This window comes from Lutra lutra, chromosome 6 (assembly GCF_902655055.1).
Source record: "Lutra lutra chromosome 6, mLutLut1.2, whole genome shotgun sequence".
NCBI lineage: Eukaryota > Metazoa > Chordata > Mammalia > Carnivora > Mustelidae > Lutra > Lutra lutra.
The window spans coordinates 88,565,589-88,589,177 of record NC_062283.1 but is presented as its reverse complement, the minus strand read 5'-3'; the positions used below and the strand labels follow the sequence as shown (position 1 = coordinate 88,589,177).

The following is a 23,589-nucleotide window of genomic DNA, read 5'->3' as shown; positions in this document are numbered from 1 at the left end:
AAGGTAAGGTGAGAAGCTGGGCTGTGATTCTAAATTTCTGCAGAGCCATGATAACAAGATACTTGAAACAGCTGAGGTAGTTAGCCATATACTTATCTGAGTACAGCCTAGAGTACCCTAGGAAGGCAGAGGCCATTTGGCTGAAGAGGAATGTGAGAAATGCAGAGTTAATATGGTCAGGGAGGAAGGAGGACGTTCTTAATAAATCGCTTCGTGATATTTAATTGCTAAAAAGATAACACAAGTTGCTTTTCCTCCAAGGATGAAGTACTTCTTGGCCAAACCAGATCGATGCAGGTTGTGGAAGGCTGCACAAACCGTTTCACCACTGAAGCTTTAGTTTCCGCAAATACAAATGCAGGGATTAGAGAAGGCATTTAGGGCTCTTCCTGTTCTAAACTGTCAGGCGCCTTGATGACAAAGTCGAACAGGGTTAAAGTAAGGATCGTGGCTCGGTTGTGGCTTCAAGGAAAGTTCTGCAACCCCAGAACACAGGAAGAATCATCACGGAAGGTGGTGGTGCCCCATCGAAAGAACCTAACCTTTGGATCCAAGTTCCTCATAAACCTGTGAGCCTTGTCACGACCACAGACTTTCACGCCCTTAACGCCGTGAGGCCTTGCACCCGGCCCCTCCCGGCCTTCCCGCCCTAATCTCGCCTCCAGCCCACGCCGGGTTTGGCAGTCCGCGTCCTGTCTTCCAGCTCACGTCCGGGTTCCCAGCCTCCAGCCCCCAGACCCGAGATCACGCCCTGGTCGCGGCTCTGTCCCCGCCTCCCCGCCTGGCCCCGCCTCAGGGCTCTGGCCCCACCCCCCGCCACGGCCCCGCCACTAGGCGCACGCCCACCCGCCCGTCGGAGCGCTGGTCTGCTGGTCCGGAAGTGACGCGAGGCTCCGGCTGTAGGCTGGACGCCGCATTCTCTCACGGCCGCTCCCCGAGTCACCGCCGAGCAGCATGGCTTTGCAACTTCTGCTCCTCCTCGTCTTGCAGGCCGAGAGCTGGGCTGAGATGAGCCCCGCGGATCTGGAACTGCCTTCGGGTACGTCGCTTGCGGCGGGGCGGCGGCCGGGTGGGGATAGGACGAGGGAGGGAGTCGCCCGGGTCTGGAAGCACGGCCCTGCGGGGTTGCGTCCGCTTTGGCCAGCGACCTCGCGCGGGGTTCCCGGACGCTCCGGGACGTCTGCGTGGGCGGCCGCCGAGGAGGCCATTCTGGGCGTCGGCGGTCAGCGGACTTCGGTTCCCTTTCTCTCGCCTCTCCCGTTGTTGCCGAAACAAAACTGCCTCTTGGTCTTCCAGTACTTTCAATTCATTTTTAATTGAGTTTCTCAGTCAGGATTTGGACAGTGTGGATAGCCGTCGTGACTTAAATATTCTCAGAGTAAACCCCAAATCCTTACGAGATAAGTTGTTCTTCCCCCATTATGAGAATCCTTAAGTGGCAGTGGTTGGTCATCTTACGTGTAAGTCTGGCCGCCGTGCGGTGCGTGCATTTGGGAGCAGATTTGTCAGGCTGTGCATCTCTTAGCTTAGTTCCTCGGAGCGTGTTATTTCTGCCTGCTCACTGAGATTTCCCCGGAAATAAATGCAGGGAGTATGTTTTCCAAAGTTCGGTTGCCCTGGTGATTAGGAGCTCCAGTGAAATCAGTGAATCTCTTCTGCAAGAGCGTTAAACCTAAATCATAGGAAACCCCACAGTCTTCAGTGTCTGCTCAGTATCCACAGTAAGCAGTTGCCAGAGGCCCCGCCTTCTGCACCCTTGGCAAAATCTGGGTCCGAAACTCTCTATTATGCCTTTGTGAGCTCCAGTTAGGGGTGCTGCATTCATATCCACCTGTCCTTTGGCTTGCTTCTTAAGAGGCAGGCAAACAAATAATTAGTCATTCCTTGGGACGGACATTGTTCCAGATGTTGGGAATACAAAAATGGGAGTTACTCAGTTTTTGTTTTCAAGGATCATGATTCTATTGCCAATAGTTACTAAGGGCTAGGCACCGCTGTTACCTTATCACGTCTCATTTTCACAACAGCCATATAAAGTAGGTGCTAATCGGTATCTCCATTTATGGATGAGAAATCGAGGCACAAGGAGGTCTGCCCAGTTTGTAGAGAGGTCACAGCTACTCAGTAGGAAGCCTGGCATTTGGTTTCCAGAGTCCAAGTTCTTAACCACTCTGTAGACTGCCATTACCTAGAGCAAGTTAGTCATCTACAAGGGCAGTTACAGTACATTGTGATAAGAGCCTGGACTTTTGTACAGGCTACTGGAAAAGCAAGATAGGGTGTGCCTGGGTATGACCGGGGAATCAGGAAGGACTTCACAGAGAAAGATGATAACCCCAGAGTTGGAGCTGGAGGTACAGACTTGTGTGTACTACAGAGGGAGAGGTGTGAAACAGCACATTGAATTAATGGAATACTAAGGGTTTCATTGTAGAATATACGTGTGAGGCTATAAGGGGAGATAAGAAACGTAGAGAGCTAGGAACCCAGTAAATGAAGTGCTTGTCTTGTGTAACAGACAACAAAGGAGAGCAACATAGCATTGGCTAATTTAGGCAAATTGGGGGATTTATTAGCTTAGGGAATCCAGGCAAGAGTTAGAGTAGAGATGCCCCCTGGGCCTGAGAAAGCTGAACCAGTAACTCAAAAGTGAAAAGACTATTTCTTATTACTGACTCTGGGTGTGGACAGCTCTTCCTACTTGGCAGGAATCATGGATGTGGACAGCTTTTGGGCTTTGCATCTTGCAGCTTCTGCCATCTTAACGAAATCCCAGGAGAAGGCTCTGATTTGCTCGCTTGGGTCAGGCACCAGCTTGCAGGGGAAGGACCATGCCATAGGGGAGTTTCCAGAAGAGAAATATTCCTGAAGGAAGTATAGGTGCTAGGCCAGTAAAATAAATATGCTCACTATACCTTGCTCTAGTTGGTGGGCGGTCATGGATTATTTGAAGAAGAAATGATTTTATGCAGGATCAGTTAGGCCATTTAGAAAGCCCGTTCATTTTACACAGTACTTTGGGGATAGACTCAAAGGAAGGAGGCCAGTTAGGCCCCTGCTTAAGTTGGGATGAGTCGATGGAAATGGCAGTTTAAATGCAGAAGAGAGGACAGTTTGAAGAACCTTTAAAAGCAGAGGCAGGGGCGCCTGAGTGGCTCAGTGGGTTAAAGCCTCTGCCTTCGGCTCAGGTCATGATCTCAGGGTCCTGGGCTCGAGCCCTGCATCGGGCTCTCTACTCAGCGGTGAGCCTGCTTCCTCCTCTTTCTCTTTCTGCCTGCCTCTCTGCCTGCTTGTGATCTCTGTCAAATAAATAAATAAATAATCTTTAAAAAAAAAAAAAAAAAGGCAGAGTCAGCAGGAGTTAGTGATTGGATGTGAGAAGAGGATGACTCAGGTTCCTGGTTTAGGTAGAGCATTAAACCATGTGCCATGCCCTTCTAAGTGCAGGCGGGGTCCTCCTAAGCCAGGTACCCCTACCTGTGCAAAAGCCTGTGCAAAAGTCCAGGCTTTTATCACAGTTGCCCTTGTACCGTAATTGCCCTTGTAGATGACTGACTTGGCTTTAGGTAATGTCAGTTTGCAGAGTGGTTAAGAACTTGGATTCTGGAGCCCAACTGCCAGGCTCCCTACTGAGTAGCACTGACCTCTCTACAAACTGGGTAGGCATCCTTGTGCCTCGATTTCTCATCCATTAATGGAGATACCAGTTGTGAAAATGAGATGTGATAAGTTAACAGTGGTGCCTAGCACTTAGTAACTGTTAGCTACATAATCATGATCCTGGAAAGCAGAAACAGTACCTTCCATTTTTGTATTCCCAGCACCTGGAACAATGTCGGGCCCCTTGTGATTACACAGTGTGCACATACTTGAAGCCAGCTCTGGGAGTATTGTCTGTCTGCTCTCCTGGGAACATCTACTATGGCCTCTTGTACTCCCGGCATTTTGTAAACAGAAGTGCCAGTGGGACATCCCGCCCCCCAACCCCGCCTTCTATTTTCAGTACATTTGTCCAGGCTTTTCAGTGTATTTCTCTAGTTTGTGTTGTGTTTCCTATGCTTTTAAAGTTAGTTTGAAATATAAAGTTAGTTTGAAAACCCTCAAGGACAACCTACGCCTGGCTCTTTGCTAGCTTCCTTGTCTCGCTAGTGCGTGACATTTAAAAGGCACTCAGTGTGTTCACTCTCACCGCGTTGGGTTTCACATATGCTTGATAGTTCATCTTATATGAGGGAACCTGGTAGGAACAGGGAAGCAGGCAGGAGAACATAGTCTCTGCAAAATCCAAGTGGTTGGGAATGTCTTGTGCTACAGTGATAGGCTTTTGTTAGTATTTCTTAGTGAATGGATAGGGAAAATAAACTCATGTGTCTAATAATCAGGTATTTCGCTTTTCATCCAGTTTTACCTGGATGAAAAGTAGTATATATATATACTACTTTTATACTGCTATTACAAAAGTAGTACAAATATTTTTAAAAGCAGTATATATATTTTTATAAAAATAGTATATATAAAAAAGTGTATAAAAGTAGTATATATACTTGTAAAAAGTAGTATATGTATTTTTAAGTGAAGCAGTGTCTGCCTTCTGCTGTTTGCTCTTCCACTCTGGGTGTTAGTAGTACCCAAGAGCACACTGTACTTTCACACATAGACGTGGGGCTCTTAAGTTGCCTTCTCCACTGATAAAGTGGAGAAAGTCTCTCTTTTCTGACTTTAAGGAAATGCTCTGGGTGTTCTTAAACTTTTCATTATTTTATTTGGATTCTATATTTAGAGATTCAACATACTTAAGACAGTGCATTTTAATTATATTTAACAGGTTATTAATCATAATTTTCTTCTTCATTTTATTCTTTTTTCCATTTGATTCTGATCCATAATTCATATGGACTTTGGGAGGTCCTCATTTTAGTTCTACATGGAGGAAAACCCGAGAAAGAGAAATCTAACCCTTGTGAAGAGTGCATAAAATCTGGCAGCATGCAGCAGTAGTGCAGTTGTTGCATGGACTGGATGAATAATGAATGGTTCCATTGTAACGGGACAGAGAATCAGAATGAGAATTGAACCAGAATTAAATGAATTCCTGATAGGAGGGAATCAGTTTATCTGTAAGTTTCTTACTGAGGGAGTCTCTTTATTTTAGATTATCCAAAGGCATAGTAATCAGAATGTTGATACCCACTTCAGTCATGTCCATTCCAAAGAACTGATTTCCTTTAATGCATTGTTCAGATTTTTGCAGTGGTCATCGTATAATTGTGATAGTATAATAAATCAGGCAAAACTACTTGAATTAGATGCTTGTGAAGTCATCCAAAAATAATAATTTCCAATTCCTATTAATATGTGGAGGTCATTTTCTAATTTGTTAAACTATCACAAAAGTGATGTCTAAGTATCATTTTTTGTGTTGGTTTTTGTGTCGGTTAACAAAAACCAACAAAACTTTTTTAGATTGCCAGGTTTTTAAATAGCTTCTCTAAGGCTTTGTTCTTTCATTGGTAAAGATATGTATAATGATACCACCTCCCTCGTAGAATGGTTTGTGTTGGTTCACTGAGACAGTGCGTAACAATGTGGACCATATTGCTTGTCTTGTAGTAAATGTTTACACATTAATGATTACCATTCAATAATATTCACTGTTACTTATTTTAACAAATACATTTTAAAATATTAAATTGTTGTAGTTGTATAGAAGAGATTGTGTTGCCTTTAAAAAAAAAAAAAAAGCTCATCCAAATCAGTATGAGAAGTTTTAAAATAGGTTCAGCAACTAATTTGTTCTACCTTTTCCCTGTTCTTCATAGACTAAAAAAGACTCTAGTTTTTCAGTTCCTATTTCTCAACCATATCTCCACTTGCAGTGACTTAGTCCAAATGGGAATTAGTCTTGAGAAATGACTTCTCTTGGGGACTAGGTGGGTCTGGTCCAATTAGAGTTTATTGGCATGCCAAGCACACCCAACTAGATAAAATGAATTAATGAGAGCACATATAAAAATCATACATTTTAGGTCAGCAAGTGGTTAAGCAGATGTTTATTGGATAAGCTCTAACTTGGTGGTGGTTTGAGTAAAAGATCTGGGGGGCTTTTAGTTAGTTACAAATTCCACATAAGACACTATTTGATATGTCCATCTCTTTTTAAAAAAAGAGGAAGGAAAATACTTCATTCATGTATCTTGTATTCTGGGCTCCACAACTTAGGAGAGAGAGTGCGTGATAAAATCCAAATAGATTCTGAAGACAGCAGACATATTAACAGTTTTGACCCAGCTAAGGAACTATTTTATGGAGAGTAATAATTTTATTACTTTATTATTTAGATAGTAATATTATTATTTGAATCCTTAGCTCTGAATCTCTTGTAAAGATGTAAGAAAATAATAGAAGTAGAAAGTAGACTTTTTGTATCATCTCACAAAATGTGATGGATGATTTAAAGCCCCAAAATATTGAAGTGTTTCAGTAAAAAAACTTTCATGAACATTTGAAATATGTGCAATAATTCTCAAAATGTCTTTATTCATCTTAAATCTAGAAGACACTATAGCTTGCTGAGAGAAAAAATTAGAAAGCATTAAGAAAAATAACACTGCGTTAAGAAAAAAAGACACTGCAGCTTGCTAAGAGAAAAATTTAGAAGACGTTAAGAAAAATAGCCATTTTATCAATCCTGTAAAACCATTCAGGAGGTATGGATGGTGATTGTAAATATATTTGGAAAAAGAAATTGCAGGAGTCTTGGTTTGGTATTTCCCCCTTTTCTTCCCTGGACTTCTCATGCCATTTCTCAGTTTGCAATGGAAGAAGAAACCTTTGTAAAAACACCCATGGCCCTGCCTCCATCTTTCACTAGGGGAAAGGTGGTAGAGCTTTTCTCGGAGTTGTTCATTCCCAAAAGGGTCTGGATGCTTTAATTTGGAGCATTTGTTTTTGAGCTGTAGTGTCAGATGGCTTAGAGCCCTCCAAAACAGTTCAGTTGCTGGCCCCTTTATTGTTAACATCTTTATGCCTCTCACCTTGTCCTTCCCGTAGAGAAGTGGGTAAGCGGATTGTCGGATGGTGTCTCCAGACCCCAGAGCTCTGCTCCGTGGTAGATGTATCCAGTCTTTGTAGGTGATTTTATTAAAATTGAGGGAAGAGTTCTGTGGCTGTCCCTTTTCCAGTAGAGGCACAGGTGCCTTTGGTAGTTATGGGCTGGAGGACATGCGGCAGCGCATGCTCTCGTCATCATCCGTGCTGAGGAAATCTGGAGATGTCCATGGTTGCTTGCTTCCCCAGCAGTTAACAGCAGAGCTGTTCTTTCTGGCTGAGGTTTTCTGGTCTTTTGCGACGTCGCCCTTGCCCTGTCTTGTGGCATTGCTTCCTCATCTCACATACTGATCTTCATCGGTCTTTTTGTCCTCTTCCTTGCTCTTTTTTTTTTCACATCCTGTCTCTCCCAGCTTATCAAGAGGAAACGGTTGTAACCAGAACTCTCCTTTTTCTCCGCCTGCATTGTAGAGTGTTACAAAAAACTGATTGTTCCTCACTGTGTTTGGTTTTGTTAAACCTCAGCTGTGTTCTAGAAACATTCTGAGAAGCAGATTTGAAAACAGTGAATGTTTATTTTAGGTAGCATGCACCAAATAACGGAACTCATTGCTGAAACAATGTGAGTTACAGAAAACTATCTGTATCATTTTCAAGAATGGAGAAATCTGTAAGATTATTTTATTTGATGAGATACTCTAATAGGATCTTTCCTTAAACTCCACAGCTAATCCTTTCTTGCTATTTCTACATATATTTTTATTGATATAAGGTAAATTTATTTTGAATAGAAGTTTGCTGTAAGCCTTAATTTTAATTTGAATACAAAACAAATTAAACTTTAGGTCACAAAATTCTAAAACAGTAGAAAATTTATATATCCTGCGAGTTTGGCAAATAATGACAAAGGAAGATGTGTAATAACCACATGGTTTCTCTTCTGGTAACATTAAAACCACAGGTTACATCCTTTGGTGTATATATTCAAAGTTTCTCCTTTAATAGAATGGTAAAGTCTGTAAGTATCCACTGAGACCTTTTCCTCCCACGACCTGTTCTGATTACTTTGAAAGCTGTGATTTAAACCCTAGTTCTAGTCTAACCAGGTCAAGTTTTAACTTAAACTAGGGGGAACATCATTTGATTCACATTAGAAACAAATCTAATGTGCAAGCCTACCTTGTGGTTTTAGAACCATGATTTAGTAATCTCTTCTTAAATATAAATGCACTTTACTTAATATTCTATATGCCTTTTCCTCAAATATAGGAATCTCAGCCTGAGTCTATACAGTAAAAACATCACTCCTGTTGGGAATGATTTTTTTTTTTTTTTAAGAGACTTAAAAGACTGAAGAACTCCTCATTATTGGAAACGAGGAAGGCAGGTCCTGGTTACCAGAGGCAGAAAGTTTAGCAACACTGTTGCATTTGGTAACAGGAAGAGTCTGATAGATCATGCCTGGTGAGCTTAGCTACCTAGCCAGGGAGGTTGCCATTCAGTGCTGAAGGTACCATGTGGTTTCTTCTTGCCTTTTTTTTTTTTTTTTTTTTTTAGATTGATTTATTAGCGCACACAAGCAGAAGGAATAGCAGGTAGAGAGAGGAGGAGACAGTCTCTCCACTGAGCAGGGATTCCAACTAAGGGCTCGATCCCTGGGATCATGACCTGAGCTAGACAGAGTAACCGAGAGAAGGACTGTTTAACAAAAAGGAACCAGGACCAGGAGGTTTGAAAATAATCACCCTCCAGAGAGGCAAAAGATGCTGAAGTGACTTTTGAGAGAAGTTCACATTCATTGTGAGTTTTCTTAGCATTGGTTTCCTCTCTTACCTGGTAGAAAATAATGTTTATCTGTGACTATTACTATTTTTTTTAATAAAGGTTTATTTATTTGAGAGAGAAACATGCATGCGCAAGCAGATGTGAGCAGGGGGTGGGGCAGGGGGGCCATGGGGCTCGATCCCAGGACTTTGGTATCATGACCTGAGCCAAAGGCAGACACTTTACTGACTGAGCCACAGGTGCCCCTGTGTGAATGTTATTTGATATTAATGTTGACTTGAAGCTAGGGAAATGGCGGGGGTGGGGTGGGGCTTGTATTTCTTCCTCACAGGTATAAACTCTTTGAGACTAGGTCATTTCATGAATTTGAGGTGCAACCGTACAAAACCATACCTAAAGAAACCTAGAAAAAGGAGGCCCCAATATACCTTACTAAGTAAGGTCATGGGAGCTCTACCAAAACCAAAAGAGAAGAATTAGGGCTAAATCTTCCCAGACCAGTGCTTTTTGGCTCACCTGGAAGGAAATTGCTTAGAGAACCAAAGATGTTAGGTACCAACAGCTATTTCAGAAAGAATAAATAGAAAACTTGTAGGTGTCTGAACACTGGCTGCAGAAAAAGAGTATTATATGCGTGTAGTGTTTGAATCTGTGAGACATCCTCCCAGCTTCATAATCTCAACCTTTTGGCATGAATCATCACATTTCTTTGGTAGGTGGTTATAGAAGTTAGATAGTTGGGCAGTAACCAAAGCTATTCATTGTGGGGAAGCCATGAAATATATTGGCTTATCAAAAAAAATCTGTTTTTAAGTTAGTTTTTCCTCCTAAATAATAATAAAATATTCCTAAAGTTATGAACGTATGAAGCAGGGTTCCTCAGCTTTAGTGCTATTGGCACTTTGGACTGCCAAAATGTGGAGAGCTATCCTGGACATTTATGGAATACTTAGCAACCTTTGCTTCTCTTCTGAGATGCCAGCAGCACCCTACCACTACCAGCCGGTTGTGGGAACCAAGAATGTCTCCAGACAGTGCCACATGTCCCCTCTGAGGCACAAATCACCTCCTGTTGAAAACCACTGATACAAAGGAGATAAAGGAGATACAAAGGAGAAAAGTAACTAGAAAGGGGAGGAAAAACAATAATTGTCCCCAAGTCCCTATTTTTTACCTAAGTAATTCTGGATCTGTATTCTGCCTTAAAAAGATAATACAAGTATAAAATAATTATAAATTAAAAGGATGTACCAGTTTGGGTTTGAAAATTGGAATTTTTGCTTTGGGAAAAAAATATAGTACGTGTTTCCTTCAACAGTAAGCAAATACCTTAGGTATATGAAATTAACACCTCATGTGTCAAATTAGGAAATCTAAAGTGACTAGTTGTATAATCAGGAAAGAACCCACATTTTTAAATGTCCAACCCAGGGAATATTTTTCTTATTAGAGTTCCAGTTTATATAACCCCCAAGTAATCATGATTATCAGCTGGGGAACTTTGATTTTTATTTTTTACTTATATATTTTTTAAAATATTCATTTATTTGAGAGGGAGAGAAAGAATCTCAAGCAGACTCCCCGCTGAGCACAGAAGTCCAATGCTGGGCTCTATCCCAGGACCCTAAGATCATGACCTGAGCTGAAATCAAGAGCCAGAAGCCTAACCAGCTAAGCCACCCAGGCGTCCTTTGCTGGGGAACTTTAAAAAAATAGATAAATAAACTTTTGGCTCTCTCAGAGTTTTTGAGGCTGATGATATGTTTGGAAGCCATTGTACCTGATTGCATTGCCATTCATTCATTTATCTTAACTGTAATTGTAAATTATGTGTAATGGTTTTCAGGTAGGATTGAATCATCTTAAAATTGAGGTCATATTGCCAACTCTTTATCTTCGTGTTCATTGATAAAGAAGGGAAGGAAGGGAGGACAGGAGGGAGAAAAGGAGAAAGGGAGATGTATGTGTGTGATTGTTTTCCAAGGGATGGTGGACAACAACCTTTTACCCAGAGCAGGGGTATAAATGGCTGCTTTTAATAACTCGTTACAAGATGTTAAAGTGACTTCTGCCTATTCGCTCATGTGACTCACATCTCAGTAGACGTTTTCTGAAATTGTTTACAAGAGCAAAGGTAAGAATATTGACTATGTTTTGTAAAAAGCCCTGCACACCCCAGAAAGCACAATGTTAATGAAACTGACAAGGTGGATGGCTCCTGGAGGCAAGTTAGGTTTCTATTCCTGTGTTACAGAAAAGGTGCTGAGGTGTGTGATGATACCAGGCAAAGGGCTATGAGGGTATTTTGAGCTTATAGGGTATTTTAGAATGAAATTGACCATCCCTGGGGTAGCCAGTTCTCCTCTAGCCTTGTAAGGCAATCTGTGGTATCAAATATAGGAAATTCTGCTTATTAAATGAATTGAGGATTATTATTATAATGGACAGTGCATTTATTTATAAAAACTCCTAAAACATAATAAGAGATTTATTGCCCTACTATACTTGTATTTCCCTCATACTGCAGTGTTGTCTCAGGAATTTAAAATGAATAAGAATGCTATGCATTTTCCAATAAAATTAACTTTTATAAATCTCAATTTAAATAATTATATTATTTGTCCTTTGAATTTTACTTCAAAATACATATTTGGCTAACGTAGCTCTTTATAAGGTTTCCTAATGTTAATGATGGTTTCTTACAATTGTCCATTTTACTTTTTGAATCTCTTACAGTGCCAGTACCAACCAATATTAACATTAAGGCCTATAACTTTAATACTGTCCTATATTGGGACTACCCAACCATGCCACAGACCCCTGTTTTTACTGTACAGGTAAAGACCTATGGGTAAGTTCTACTCTTTCATCTTTTTTATTCTGTTTTTGTCTAGGTCTCTTTACTTTCCATAACTCTGTGGAGTTAGCTTTCCTTTCCCATCATCTTTCCTTTCCCATGTGGCAGGACTTCTTAAACTGCTTGTAGATTTCCAGAAGTGCTGAGGAGGCAAATTAATTATTTTCAGAGCACTTCCTGCCTCTTAGTTCTTCTTCCTGTCATAATTGAAGTAGGGGAGTCTCACTAACACTTAAGACTTTTAAAGATCTGTTTATTTGAGAGAGAGTGCACGTGTGTATGCTAGCGGGTGGGGAAAGGGTGGTAACCAAGGGAGGGGGAGAGAAAGAATTCTCCAGCCGACTTCCCACTGAGCAGGCAGCATCCAAATCAAGAGTCAGATGCTGAACTGACTGAGCCACCCAGGCGGCCCAGGAATTAGAGATTTTTTTTTTTTAAAAGGCATGACAAATAAAGCTTACAATTCTGTATTAAAAGTAATGATGCCTGGCGCCTGGATGGTTCAGTTGGTTGGGTATCTGACTCTTAATTTTGGCTCAGGTCGTGGTCTCAGGGTCCTGGGATCCAGCCACACGTTGGGCTCTGCGCTCAGCATGGAGTTTGCTTGTCCTTTTTCCACTGTTCCTACCCCGACTCTCTCTCTCTCAAAACAAAATCTTTAAAAAAAAGATGATGTCCTCTTACTTTCCATGGTGAATGTATTGTTGAGTAGAAAGATAAAATCTTCAAAATATTTCTGACAAGTGTCAGAATTGCAATGTGTTAGATTCTGCAGTCGAGTAATGATTATTTATGTTAATAGAATCTAGAGTTATTTAAAGATCAGATTTTAAAAAATTGTATGGGGAATGTACTTTGTTCAAGTGTTGTATTTTGAATTGAGCCTCTTTATTGTAAAGGAATTTCTAGTACTTCTAACCAGAGTAAGGACTTCCTACTTTGTCTGGCTTCTCCAGCCGATTGTTCAGCTCTTTCTACCAGTCCCATGCTGTAAATGAAAAAAGTGAAGCAGAAACAGAGATGATTCGAGTTTATACATTAACAGTAAAAGTTACCGTTGTGCTTCTTTATTCCTCTTCATTGTAGGGAAGCAATATGGATTGATGCCTGCAATACCTCTCAGCACTTTTGTAATATCTTTTCCGTAATTAATGATCCATCGCTTTCTCTCTGGGCCAGAATTAAAGCTAGGCTTGGACAAAAAGAATCAGCCTATGTAGAGTCAAAAGAATTTATTCTGTGTAAACAAGGTGAGTAGAACTTTTAAATTTGAAATTTTAAGTTGGAAAATACTTATACATATCTTCTGTATATGTTTGCTTTTATTAGCACTTGCTAAAAATTATCACAATGCCCAAGAAACTTTTGGAGGAATTTAGGGACTCTGTGTCTTATTCTTTCGCTGAGCCTCACAAAGTAGGGCTATGAGATGCCCATCACTTTTGCCCCTTCTAAAACATTACAGTTCCACTCCCTACAAGCACGGATTGGTGCTGCCTAGGTGGACTCTGTGCCGGCCTTCCCCTTGTGCCGCTCCCCCCGCCAGCTCCATCACTGAGCTTTGCACAATGAGGACAGCTCTCCCTCTTCCACTCTCTGCCTGGTCCCCAAGGCCTCAGCTTAATACATTAACAAATTTTAGATTTCTATAATCTCCTCAACCCAGTGATTTTTTAGCCCTTTCTCCTGCCAGCAGCGCATTCCTACAGTATACCTGATCTTAGTTATCACCTCAGGCTCCAAAATCATCATGGCCAGTTCTTCTGTGACTGAAATCCTGCCTTGTAGTTCTCACAGCCTCACTCCCGGGTGAAGAAGCAGTTAGTCCCTTGACTCCTTCCTCGTGTTCTAGGCCTTGTGCCCTGCCATCCACCTCCACTTCCTTCCTTGTTCAGCCTCCACATGTGGTTTCTTCCACCACAGCCTGGCTTCTCCTGCTCTTCAGATAGTTGCCTACTCCAGGCCCTTCCTCTACTTACCCTTGAAATAGTTTTATGCCCGAGTCCATGCCTTTGTCATCTGTTAACTGCACCATCTGTATGTCAGATTTTCCCCATACAGATTTATCAAGGGCATACTGTGTGCTTGGAAGTACACCAAGCCCTGAGGGTAAATTAGCAAATAAAAATAGACCTGCCTGGCATGTAGTGGGCAGTAAAAATGTGAAGAATAGGCAAACAGTTCACCAACAAAGTCTCAAGCATGAGTGACACATAATAAATATTTGTTGAATGAATGAATATCTGGTTTTGATTTTCACCATAAAAATTCAGTGTATTTAGCAAACTTTCATTAAGAGCCTTCATGCCAGCCATCCGTAAGCATTGGTGATACGGAGAGTTTCAGTGAGTGTTCAAAGGTAACTGAAATGCCTTTTCTGAAACATTTTTTAGAGAATAGGGTTTCTTTTTAATAAGCAGACCCACAGAAAAAGGAGAAAAACTTAATAGAGCTTCTGTTATGTGAAGGTTTTTTAATAGGATTCATGACCTAAGTGTTGACTTTTAGCACTGGAAGTGCATTTAAGCTGTTAAAGGAGAGCTTCTATTAGATAAAAATACATCCTGCTTGAGATTAATTTAATATTTCTTTATTAAGGACATTTAGAATATCTTCTAGATATTTGTGGAATGGTTTAAACATGGATCTGCCTTAGGACAACTGAAAGAGTATGTTAACTGATTGATTTGGGCAGTTTTGTGTAATGTACTATAAAGTTCCAGGGCGCTGCTGATTCTCCTTTTTTGTGTGTCCCTCCCACCCCGCCACAGGGAACATTGGACCACCTGCAGTGGGTATCAGAAAGAGGGAAAACCAAATCATCATTGACATATTTCACCCTTTAGTTAATACAAGTGAAAGAGAGCCAGTACCCATATATGATGAAAATCATTGTCACATGTTTACGTACACTGTGTATTTAAGAATAAATGGAAGTAAGGTAGGTGTTTCTGTTTCCTTTATTCTGTTCTGTTTTTCTGTTGCTAGCATAAGTTGTTTCTATCTATAGTGTAATTAAAGTGAAATGCTTATGAACACTCAGGCAAGACTTACGCGTCTTCGGTTTTGGTAAGAAAAAACCACATAAATAAATGTTGAGGGGAGTTGCTGTTGGAGTTAATTACTAATGCTGGGCAGGTGAATACATTTAAGCTTTGCCTTGGCCTCATTTAACAGCATGGCCCTATTTTAGGATTTTAAATCTGTTTATTCCTATTTCTCCACTGGTAAAACGAAGATGATTTTAATATTTTCTTCCTCATGGGTAGTGATGTAAAATAATAGGAAGCTATAATTGGAATCCTTGTTTTTGAAAGAGAAAGTTAGTGGTTCTGCTGTGGGGATATACTTGGCTTCTGGCACTGATGTACAGACCACACTTGGATTGGAATGACTCTATCCCTTCTCCGCAGCACTGCCATTGCTTTATTAAATAGTATTTGTCAGGCGTGTGCGCTTTGTGTCCCTGGGACCAGCAGACAGCAGTGAGCAGTACAGACCCTGCTCCAGTGCTTCGTGGGATGGAGAAAAACAGAGCAGAGAGTGGGGTTTGGGCAGTAGTGATCTTCAGTAGTATGGTCAGAGCAAGGAAGGTGTTATTGGAGCCAGGTCTGGAGGGTGCTAGGAAGTGAGCTTCATGGATCTAGATGGGGAGAGTGTTTTAGGCAGAGAATCTGGCAGAAGCATGCTAGGCAGAGTGCAGGCACAGATGAGGTCAGAGGTCACCAGGGCCACATCTCTTGGGGCACTGGAGAGATTTGACGTTATGCTGATGAAGGTATTAGGTCTCTGGAAGGATTTTAGCAGTAAGAGCGACATCTGACTTAGATTTTAAAACATCACTCTGGATGCTTAGCAGAGTCATCCTTCTCAGGTACACATTTACCCTTCCTTCACTCCTTAAAATCTTTTCGCAAATCCCTAAGAGCTACAAAATCATATCTAAATTCCCTTCCATGGCACGGCCTACCAGGCCGTCGTGATTTAGCCGCTTGTGTCCTTTCACCTTCCTCTCCCCTTTTTTTCCAACCTAAGTTTTATTTGTGCTGTGGTGAGCTGCTTTTGGTTCTTTGTTCCCTGCAGGTACACCATGTTATTTCACAGAATGTCCTCTCCACCTTCTCAACTTGGGCAAATTTCTGCTCATTCTTCTTCTTTTTTTTTTTTTTTAAAAGATTTTATTTATTTATTATTTGACAGACAGAGATCACAGGTAGGCAGAGAGGCAGGCAGAGAGAGGAAGGGAAGCAGGCTCCCTGCTGAGCAGAGAGCCCGATGTGGGGCTCGATCCCAGGACCCTGGGATCATGACCTGAGCCGAAGGCAGAGGCTTTAACCCGCTGAGCCACCCAGGTGCCCCTCTACTCATTCTTCTATTGAGCAGGCATTTCATCTCCCCTTTGAATTCTCTTCTGACACCATAGACTCTTCGCATCCCTGTGGTTTGATCATTCCTAGTTCCGTGTAATAGCCCCCTTGCAGGACTCCTGGCTCACATTTCTTTCTGCTCTGGGGGACGTTGTTTGAGGTCCAGCACCACTGCCCTACCTTCACGTGTTCAGGCACCCCCTGGCACAGAGGATGCATATCCTTTGGCTGGTTGGATGAATGACAAACTGTCAGAGACTGCCTCTGTCCCTTCAGTGTACTACTACGAGGAGATGCCATGATCTTGGCAGAATCCCTTTCATATTCTTTCTACGGGTGCTTTTATCTCTCATCAGCTAAGTTTCTAGCACTATTAGAACAAGACTAATGACTATTGGTTGCTTTAACAGCTAACAATGAACATTCCTGCTATGTGAGTTTTTAAATCTGTAATCCCTACAAAGCACATTTTAATGAATATGTAGCATAATGCTGTGTTAAAATAACAAATTGACTTCTTATTTGATATCAACACTGTTTGCAGACATTTTCAACTTTGACCAATAGGTTTCCTTCAGGTGTTTGATCAGGATAAAAATGGCGCTTTTTGGGGTCTGGTTTTGTTTTTGCAGAATAAAAGAAGCCATACATTTTCATTGTTGTTGTTTTCCCCATACAGATTCCGTATCCGATGTCAGTAGAGAATGAAGATGATTGCAATGAGACTCAGTGCCACCTCGTTATCCCAGTGTCCTCTCTGAATTCGGACTACTGTATTTCAGCAGAAGGGTTCTCAAAAGATTGGTCTGTTAAAACTGAGATGTCTGATGAACTTTGTATTACCACTTCTGCTGATAACCACATAGAAGGCAAGTTTCTGCCCTTTTTTCCTAAATACAGGGAAGGATAACAGAACTAGAGTAATTGAAAAGAGGCAGTTTTCAGTAAATCTCTGTTCTTTAAAAAATAATTCAGTGGTTGCATTTCTCAAAGAATTCCAGAAGCAAAAATAAGCTCATTTCTCAGGCATTAAGAGATCTAAAACAACCAATTTGGAAAGCTGTGTGATGACCCAGAGAAGAAAGAAACATAATATCTAAAATTCCATGCATAGATGTCTGCATTTCAGGATTACACATAGTGATATAAAGCAACTTATTTCAGTATAGCAAGATGTTATGTATCCATTAGAATGTTCTCTGTTGGGGTGCTGAATAGCAGAAATATTCATTGGCATGTGTGATGTGAACTGGACAAACACTGGAAATTAGTATCTGAAAATAAATGTTGATAGGTTATGGGTCATTTTTATAACACTTAAAAATACTTTTATTTCATTATCTTTTCTTTGTGTGTGTGTGGGGGGGTGCGTACATATGATAGAACTTTAGAACTGGTATTTTCAAGTGGCAGGCACCTTAACAAAAATTTGACCTATTCTTGGCACTTAACAAAATTTAAATGTCATTATAGATAATTTATAAAATATAAAAGTCTAGAAGAAAACAAAATTGGGGCACCTGGGTGGTTCAGTGGGTTAAAGCCTCTGCCTTCAGCTCGGGTCATGATCCCAGGGTCCTGAGATTGAGCCCCACATCGGGCTCTCTGCTCAGCAGGGAGCCTGCTTCCTTCTCTCTCTTTGCCTGCCTCTCTGTCTACTTGTAATCTCTATCTGTCAAATAAATAAATAAAATCTTTTAAAAAAAAAGAAAAAAAGAAACCAAAATTATCTGTAGTCTTGCCATCCAAATATTTCGTTATAATTTGGTGTTTTTTTTTTCTCATTCTGTTCTCTTTTTCTACATAGCCATGATCGTATTATATAGTATATAAAATTTTATGTAATGCTTTAAGTATATATTTTAAAATATTTTTCCATTTTAATTTATATACTTTATTAATACTGTTTTTTAATCTCTGCAGACTATTTCATTGTGTAGAATTTGTATTCTATTTAATGTTCCCCAATTTGGGACTTCTAGATTACTTATGATTTTCTCTATGATAGCATGCTTTGATAACTCTGTGTATAGGTATATTTTCCAATTAGGCTGTTTTTATAATATATTTTATTTTTGTTTATTTTGAAGATTTATTTATTTTAGAGAGAGAGACGAGAGCATGAATGGGAGGGGCAGCAGAGAGGGAGAGAGAATCTCAAGCAGACTCCACGCTAAGCATGGAGCCTGAAGCAGGGCTCTATCTCCTAACCCTGAGATCGTGACCTGAGCTAAAACCAAGCGTCGGATCCTTAACCAACTGGACCCCCCAGATGCCTCCCAAAATTTTATGATACAGATATCTTCTTTTTTTTGTTATTTTTTATTTTTTTTGTGTTTTTTTATTTTTTTTGTGTTTTTTTTTTTTTTTTTTTTTTTTTTTTAAAGATTTTATTTATTTGCCAGAGAGAGAGAGAGTGTGCAAGCAGGGGGACAAGCAGGCTCCCTGCTGAGTAGGGACTGGGACTCAGTCCCAGGACACTGGGATCATGACCAGAGCTGAAGGCAGATGCTTTGTTGACTGAGCCACCCAGGCGTCCCTACAAATATCTTCTGGAAGAATGGGAATCTAGGCTGAAGAATTAGACCAAATGCCTAAAACTTAATAACTTTTAGGCTGTTATCATGAGGGTTTCAAATAGTTTGTGACTTAAAGTAATGCAGTGCATTTTATGCCAACTCGCTATTAGGTTATTTTGAAAAAATAAAATCCTAGTTAATACGTAAAATTTGAAATAATGCAGATGCCCCAGACTTTTTTTTTTCTTCCAAGTCTGAATTACAAACTGGGCTGGTTCTGTGGCCACGTGGTGGCGGCCCTGAGGCTCAGGAGCAGCATTCCCTGCCCCCGCGTGCCCTGCTTCTCATCACAGTGATTGTATCTTTACTGTCGCAGTAACTTCATGTTTTTCTGCATCCTGTAAGAGCTGTTACACACGCGCTCATTTAGTCATCATTTCCAGAGTGACTATTCCAAAAAAGTAACTTTGGAATAGAAATGAAAGGTAATGAAATGCCAGTAAGGAGGCTAAACACCACCATGATAATTTGGAAGAGAGGACTGTGAAAATAGAATACTGAAGATTGTGCTTTGAAAATACAAAGCAAAATTAGAGCTATAGTGATTAATCACACTGTAGTGATTATAGATGTATGTGCTCTGAAACAGATCTTTCCTATTCTAAATTATAATCTCTGGTTTGCATTTAAGGAATTACACACATTTAAGGAATTACACACGTAATTCCTGCAGCTTTCCTGTCCGTGTGTGTTGTGTGTACGTCTGGTGACCTTTACAAGTATTTGCAGTCTTGAAATAAATACAAAATGAAACAAAATTCTGAGGAGTGGGATTAAATGATTTTAAGAGTTATAAACATTGTCAATTTATTTCTGAAGGAATGGATTTTTTAAAACTTTCTTCTGCTTTTTAATGGAGAGAAAAGTGTAACTAGGGAGACACCCTATGTTGGAGGCTTTAAGGAAGTTGTTATGAAAGTCTGTGTTAGCTACTTTGTGTCGTGTAGGTGCAGAAGGTAGGAAATTGCAGAGCTGGGAAGAGCCCTTTTAGTTTTCTAGGACAGGTGCACTGAAGCTTTTTTCATCTTGGTCAACTTCTGTGGCAAGGGTTCTTTGCGATTATGACCATATTAATTACCCAGTGGGCAAATCTATTAAAGAACAGCAGTAAGACTTTATAACTATTTCATGGATATAGCAGTATTCTGTCTTAATTCTAACTTGCTGTTTTTTCCCTTCTTTTAGATTCTTTTTGGGTTCCAATTGTTGCCATTCTGCTTTTTCTAGTACTTATTCTGGTATTTGTATACTGTTACACTAAGAAGATGAATCCATGTAAGAAGGAAAGCATCATGTTACCCAAGTCCTTGGTAAGATATTTTAATATTTTTCTTTAATTATATATACTAAAGCATTTATTTGGACTCTTTTGATAATTTTCTTAATTTTTTTAAAGTAGAATGACGTTCAGCAGCATGTCACCTGTCATAGATTGGTTGATCTACCACACATCCAAACCCACATAATTTTTACTACACATCATGTACTTTTCATGCATAGAACAAGAGCATAATTGGATAAGTCTGTTAAGGACCTTAAAGTTTAGTGGGAGAAGAAGATCAGTATTCAATGGGTGTACGGTGTTCAAACATAGAGGTTTTCATCTGTGCCAGTGAGGACTTTGCCCACCCTTGGAGGGTGGGATTTCATTGTGGCCCTTCCAGAGACAGTGATACTGGAGCGTCTTGAGGGACACACATTTATCAAGGTATTAAGGGACAGTATGTGCTAAACCCCAGCATCAAGAAAGTGTGGCTTTTGAAAATCCTAAAATATAGAAGCACCATTATGGTTGGAGTGTAGAAGGAAAGATGGCCACAAGTGAGACCAGAAGTTTGATGTTTTTTAAAAAGATTTATTTATGTATTTGAGAGGGAGATAGCATGAGCAGGGGCTGGGGGAGAGAAATCCTCAAGCAGATTCTCCACTAAATGCGGAGCCTGATGCTGGGCTTAGTCCCAAGACCCCAAAATCATGACCTGATCAAAATCAAGAGTTGGATGCTTAACTGACTGAGTCACCCAGGCACCCCAGAAGCTTGACCTTTTAATGTCTAACATCTAAAAGCCTTTGTATGATGAAATGAACATCTCCAGCTAACAGAATGGTAATTATTTGAATCAAATAGGACAGGAATAATATCTATATCATGTAAAGGACACATTTCAATTTGTTTTGAAAACACTACCTTAATGTAAAGTGAATAAGAACTATCAGTAGTAGGTAACTCATGTATGAATTGTAGTGTTTGTCCTTACTAATTAAGAATAAGTAAGTAGGTAAGCACAAACCAACCTTGCAGTATGCAGTTTTATACCCACTAGAGAAGGAAAAATGAACCTGAATATCCAGTAGTATCAGTAGTAGTCAAATTGGTGTATACTGGTAAAAGTAATTCAGCTCTGGTGGGAAGGTAAACATGTAATGGGTATAATGTGTAGTAGTGCCATAAATAATGCAACAGCCTTTGACTTAGTAATCCTACTTTTAAGAATTTATTCTTTAAAAAAAATTCCTAAATGAAAAGATATGTAAAGATATTCACTTCAGCATGTTCTAGAAATAGTAAAAATTAGAAACACTTCAATATGCACTGTTAGAGAAATTACTTTGATCATCAGTATAAAATTGAGGCAGTGAAAATTCTAATAAAAATTATAATTATGAAGGCAAATGGTGAAATATTGTATAAGTAGGTGTACTCCCATTACAAATGTGACGTGCATACACATGTGGAGTTGATGGAGAAAAAGCAACACATATAGTTAGATGATGGATGGCTTTTTAAAAATTCTAAAAAAAACCCTGCTCTTAATATAGTATATTTTCATTAAAAAGCAAGAAAAGACAACCACCAGATGCTATTACATTGTTACCGTAAATTTGCCATTTAGTGGTATATTTCATTGCCCATTAATTACCTCTAGACAGTATCTTTTTAAGAATATGCACTTAAGTTTAATAATTTATTATTTTAAATCTTTGGTTTCTCTTCCCTTAGCTGTCTGTGGTAAAAAATGCCTCTTCAGAGGCAAGGTCTGAACCAAAATGTGTATCACCCATCACCTACCAGCCAATTGTCCCAGAAAATGAGAAGATGGTCTGGGAAGACCAGTTGTCTCCAGCCACAATTGTAAGTATGCCCACTGAAGACAGCCTAGGAAAAACAGAACACCGAGAAGATGTTTCCAGTGAAATCGAAGTGGTCACTGCTGAAGAAAATAATCCTGACACAGCTCCTGGTAGCCCTCTGACCCCAAGAATGGGAGAGAGTTCTGTCCATTCAAACAGTAACCAGTCTGAACCCTGTGTCGTCGCCTTAAACTCCTATCACTCCAGAAATGGTTCCGATAGTGGCGTTGTGGAATCCGACAGCTTCTTATCTGACTCAGAATTTCCCCCAAATAATAAAACTGAAATAAAGACTGAAGGACAGGAGTCCGTAGTGCTGAGAAACACTACCACCTCCTTTGGTTATGATAAGCCGCATGTGTTAGTGGATCTGCTTGTGGATGAAGGTGGTAAGGAGTCCTTGATTGGTTATAGACCGACGGCAGATTCCAAAGAGTTTTCCTAATCAACGAAGATGTGCCAACTTTGAAGGATCGGCTTTTCCCATACAGGTTTTCCGCTTTGATTTCCTGAAAGATCACCTTTCAGAAATTGTATCTTTGTCAATATTAACCAAATAAGAGTATCTGGGTTTACATAAAGTGCCAAGAGCCTCTTTGGCACTGGTATATTTGGTCTGAAAACTGCAGAGGCTTTGGAAAAAAACAAAAAAACAAAACATTGTCGCAGTTGGAATTTTCCATCTGTTAGTGGGCTGTTAGTGAAAACTCTAAGAACCCTGCTTCCTATGATAGTAGGTGAGATAGCCTAGGGTCCTTTCCAATCACTTCCAAGATCTAGATTTTTTTTCTTTTCTGTACCTCAGCATATTTGTTTTTGGAAGTCTATGTATATAGTGTATGTGTATGTGTATATATATAAATATATATATATTTTTTTAGTAGAGCATGAGAGCAAGAGTAAGGGGTGATGAGAGGTAGAGGGAGAGCAGGAGAATCTTAGGCAGGGTCCACACCCAGCACAGAATCTGATGCGGGGCTTGATCCCATGACCCTGAAGCCATAACCTGAGCTGAAGTCAAGAGTCAGATGCTTAACGGAGTGAGCCATCTAGGTGCCCCTATGTATATAGTATTTTTTTTATATATAGTATTTTTAAATGCTCACTTTCAGAAGAAATCCTGAAAGCTTCCCCAAATTGAATTTAAATTCTAATTCAGATCAATATACTTAATAAAGAATATGTAAATAGAAACATGTATTTTTTTTTTGAAACGTATGTTTTTTGCATTTGGAGACTTATAAATAAAGTATTTTTAAAATTCATTTTGTACTCATTTATTCAAGCACTCAGGCAGTTAACCTAGTATTTTTTTTATCCATTTGTTCGCTTCCATGCATTAAGACTATAGAATTATTTTCTAATTATTCATATCTAATCTTTAAAACTGTCCTAAAAATAATGTAATGTTTAAAAATGGTCCTTTTATGTCTGTATTTTAATACTTAGCCCTGTATAAAACACTGTTCCAGGCTGTTTGGGAAGGGGGAAAAAGCAGATTTTTCTGGAGAGCATTAGGATTGAGGGGTCCTCTAGCATAAGGACAGTTGTCAAAGCCATTGGAGTAGGTAGAGAAGCATATGTGAGGAGAGAGTTCCCCAAAGAGAGGCAAGCCAAGAGTTAATTTGTATATTACACAAGGAATTCTTGGGAATTACAAAGAGGATAGTAATTTCAAGATTCAAATGAATTAATTGACCAAAAAAATTTTTTTAAAACATGACTTCTGTGAGTAAGTTAACCAGGGAGAAACATTTCCCTTCACTTAAAAGTATAGATTAAAATGAGGTGCTATGTTATTCTATTAGTGGGGAAAAAATGT

The 23,589-nt window shown here is 39.9% G+C and overlaps 1 protein-coding gene across 1 annotated transcript; it reads left to right on the top strand.

Moving 5' to 3' along the window:
* The first annotated feature begins 863 nt into the window (after positions 1-863).
* On the top strand, positions 864-23,032 carry IFNGR1 (interferon gamma receptor 1). Its single transcript, XM_047733857.1, has 7 exons — positions 864-1,039; positions 11,569-11,683; positions 12,776-12,939; positions 14,461-14,630; positions 16,736-16,925; positions 19,821-19,945; positions 21,637-23,032. The coding sequence occupies exons 1-7, from the start codon at positions 955-957 to the stop codon at positions 22,210-22,212; spliced, it is 1,425 nt and encodes a 474-aa protein (XP_047589813.1). The 5' UTR covers positions 864-954; the 3' UTR covers positions 22,213-23,032.
* The last annotated feature ends 557 nt before the right edge of the window (positions 23,033-23,589 follow it).

Bases quoted from the DNA above. Each gene is read 5' to 3' on its own strand.
- IFNGR1 (XM_047733857.1), top strand. From the start codon at position 955: ATGGCTTTGCAACTTCTGCTCCTCCTCGTCTTGCAGGCCGAGAGCTGG. The intron at 12,940-14,460 runs GTGAGTAGAACT...ACCCCGCCACAG, and splicing joins ATTTATTCTGTGTAAACAAG to GGAACATTGGACCACCTGCA. The intron at 16,926-19,820 runs GCAAGTTTCTGC...CCCTTCTTTTAG, and splicing joins TGCTGATAACCACATAGAAG to ATTCTTTTTGGGTTCCAATT.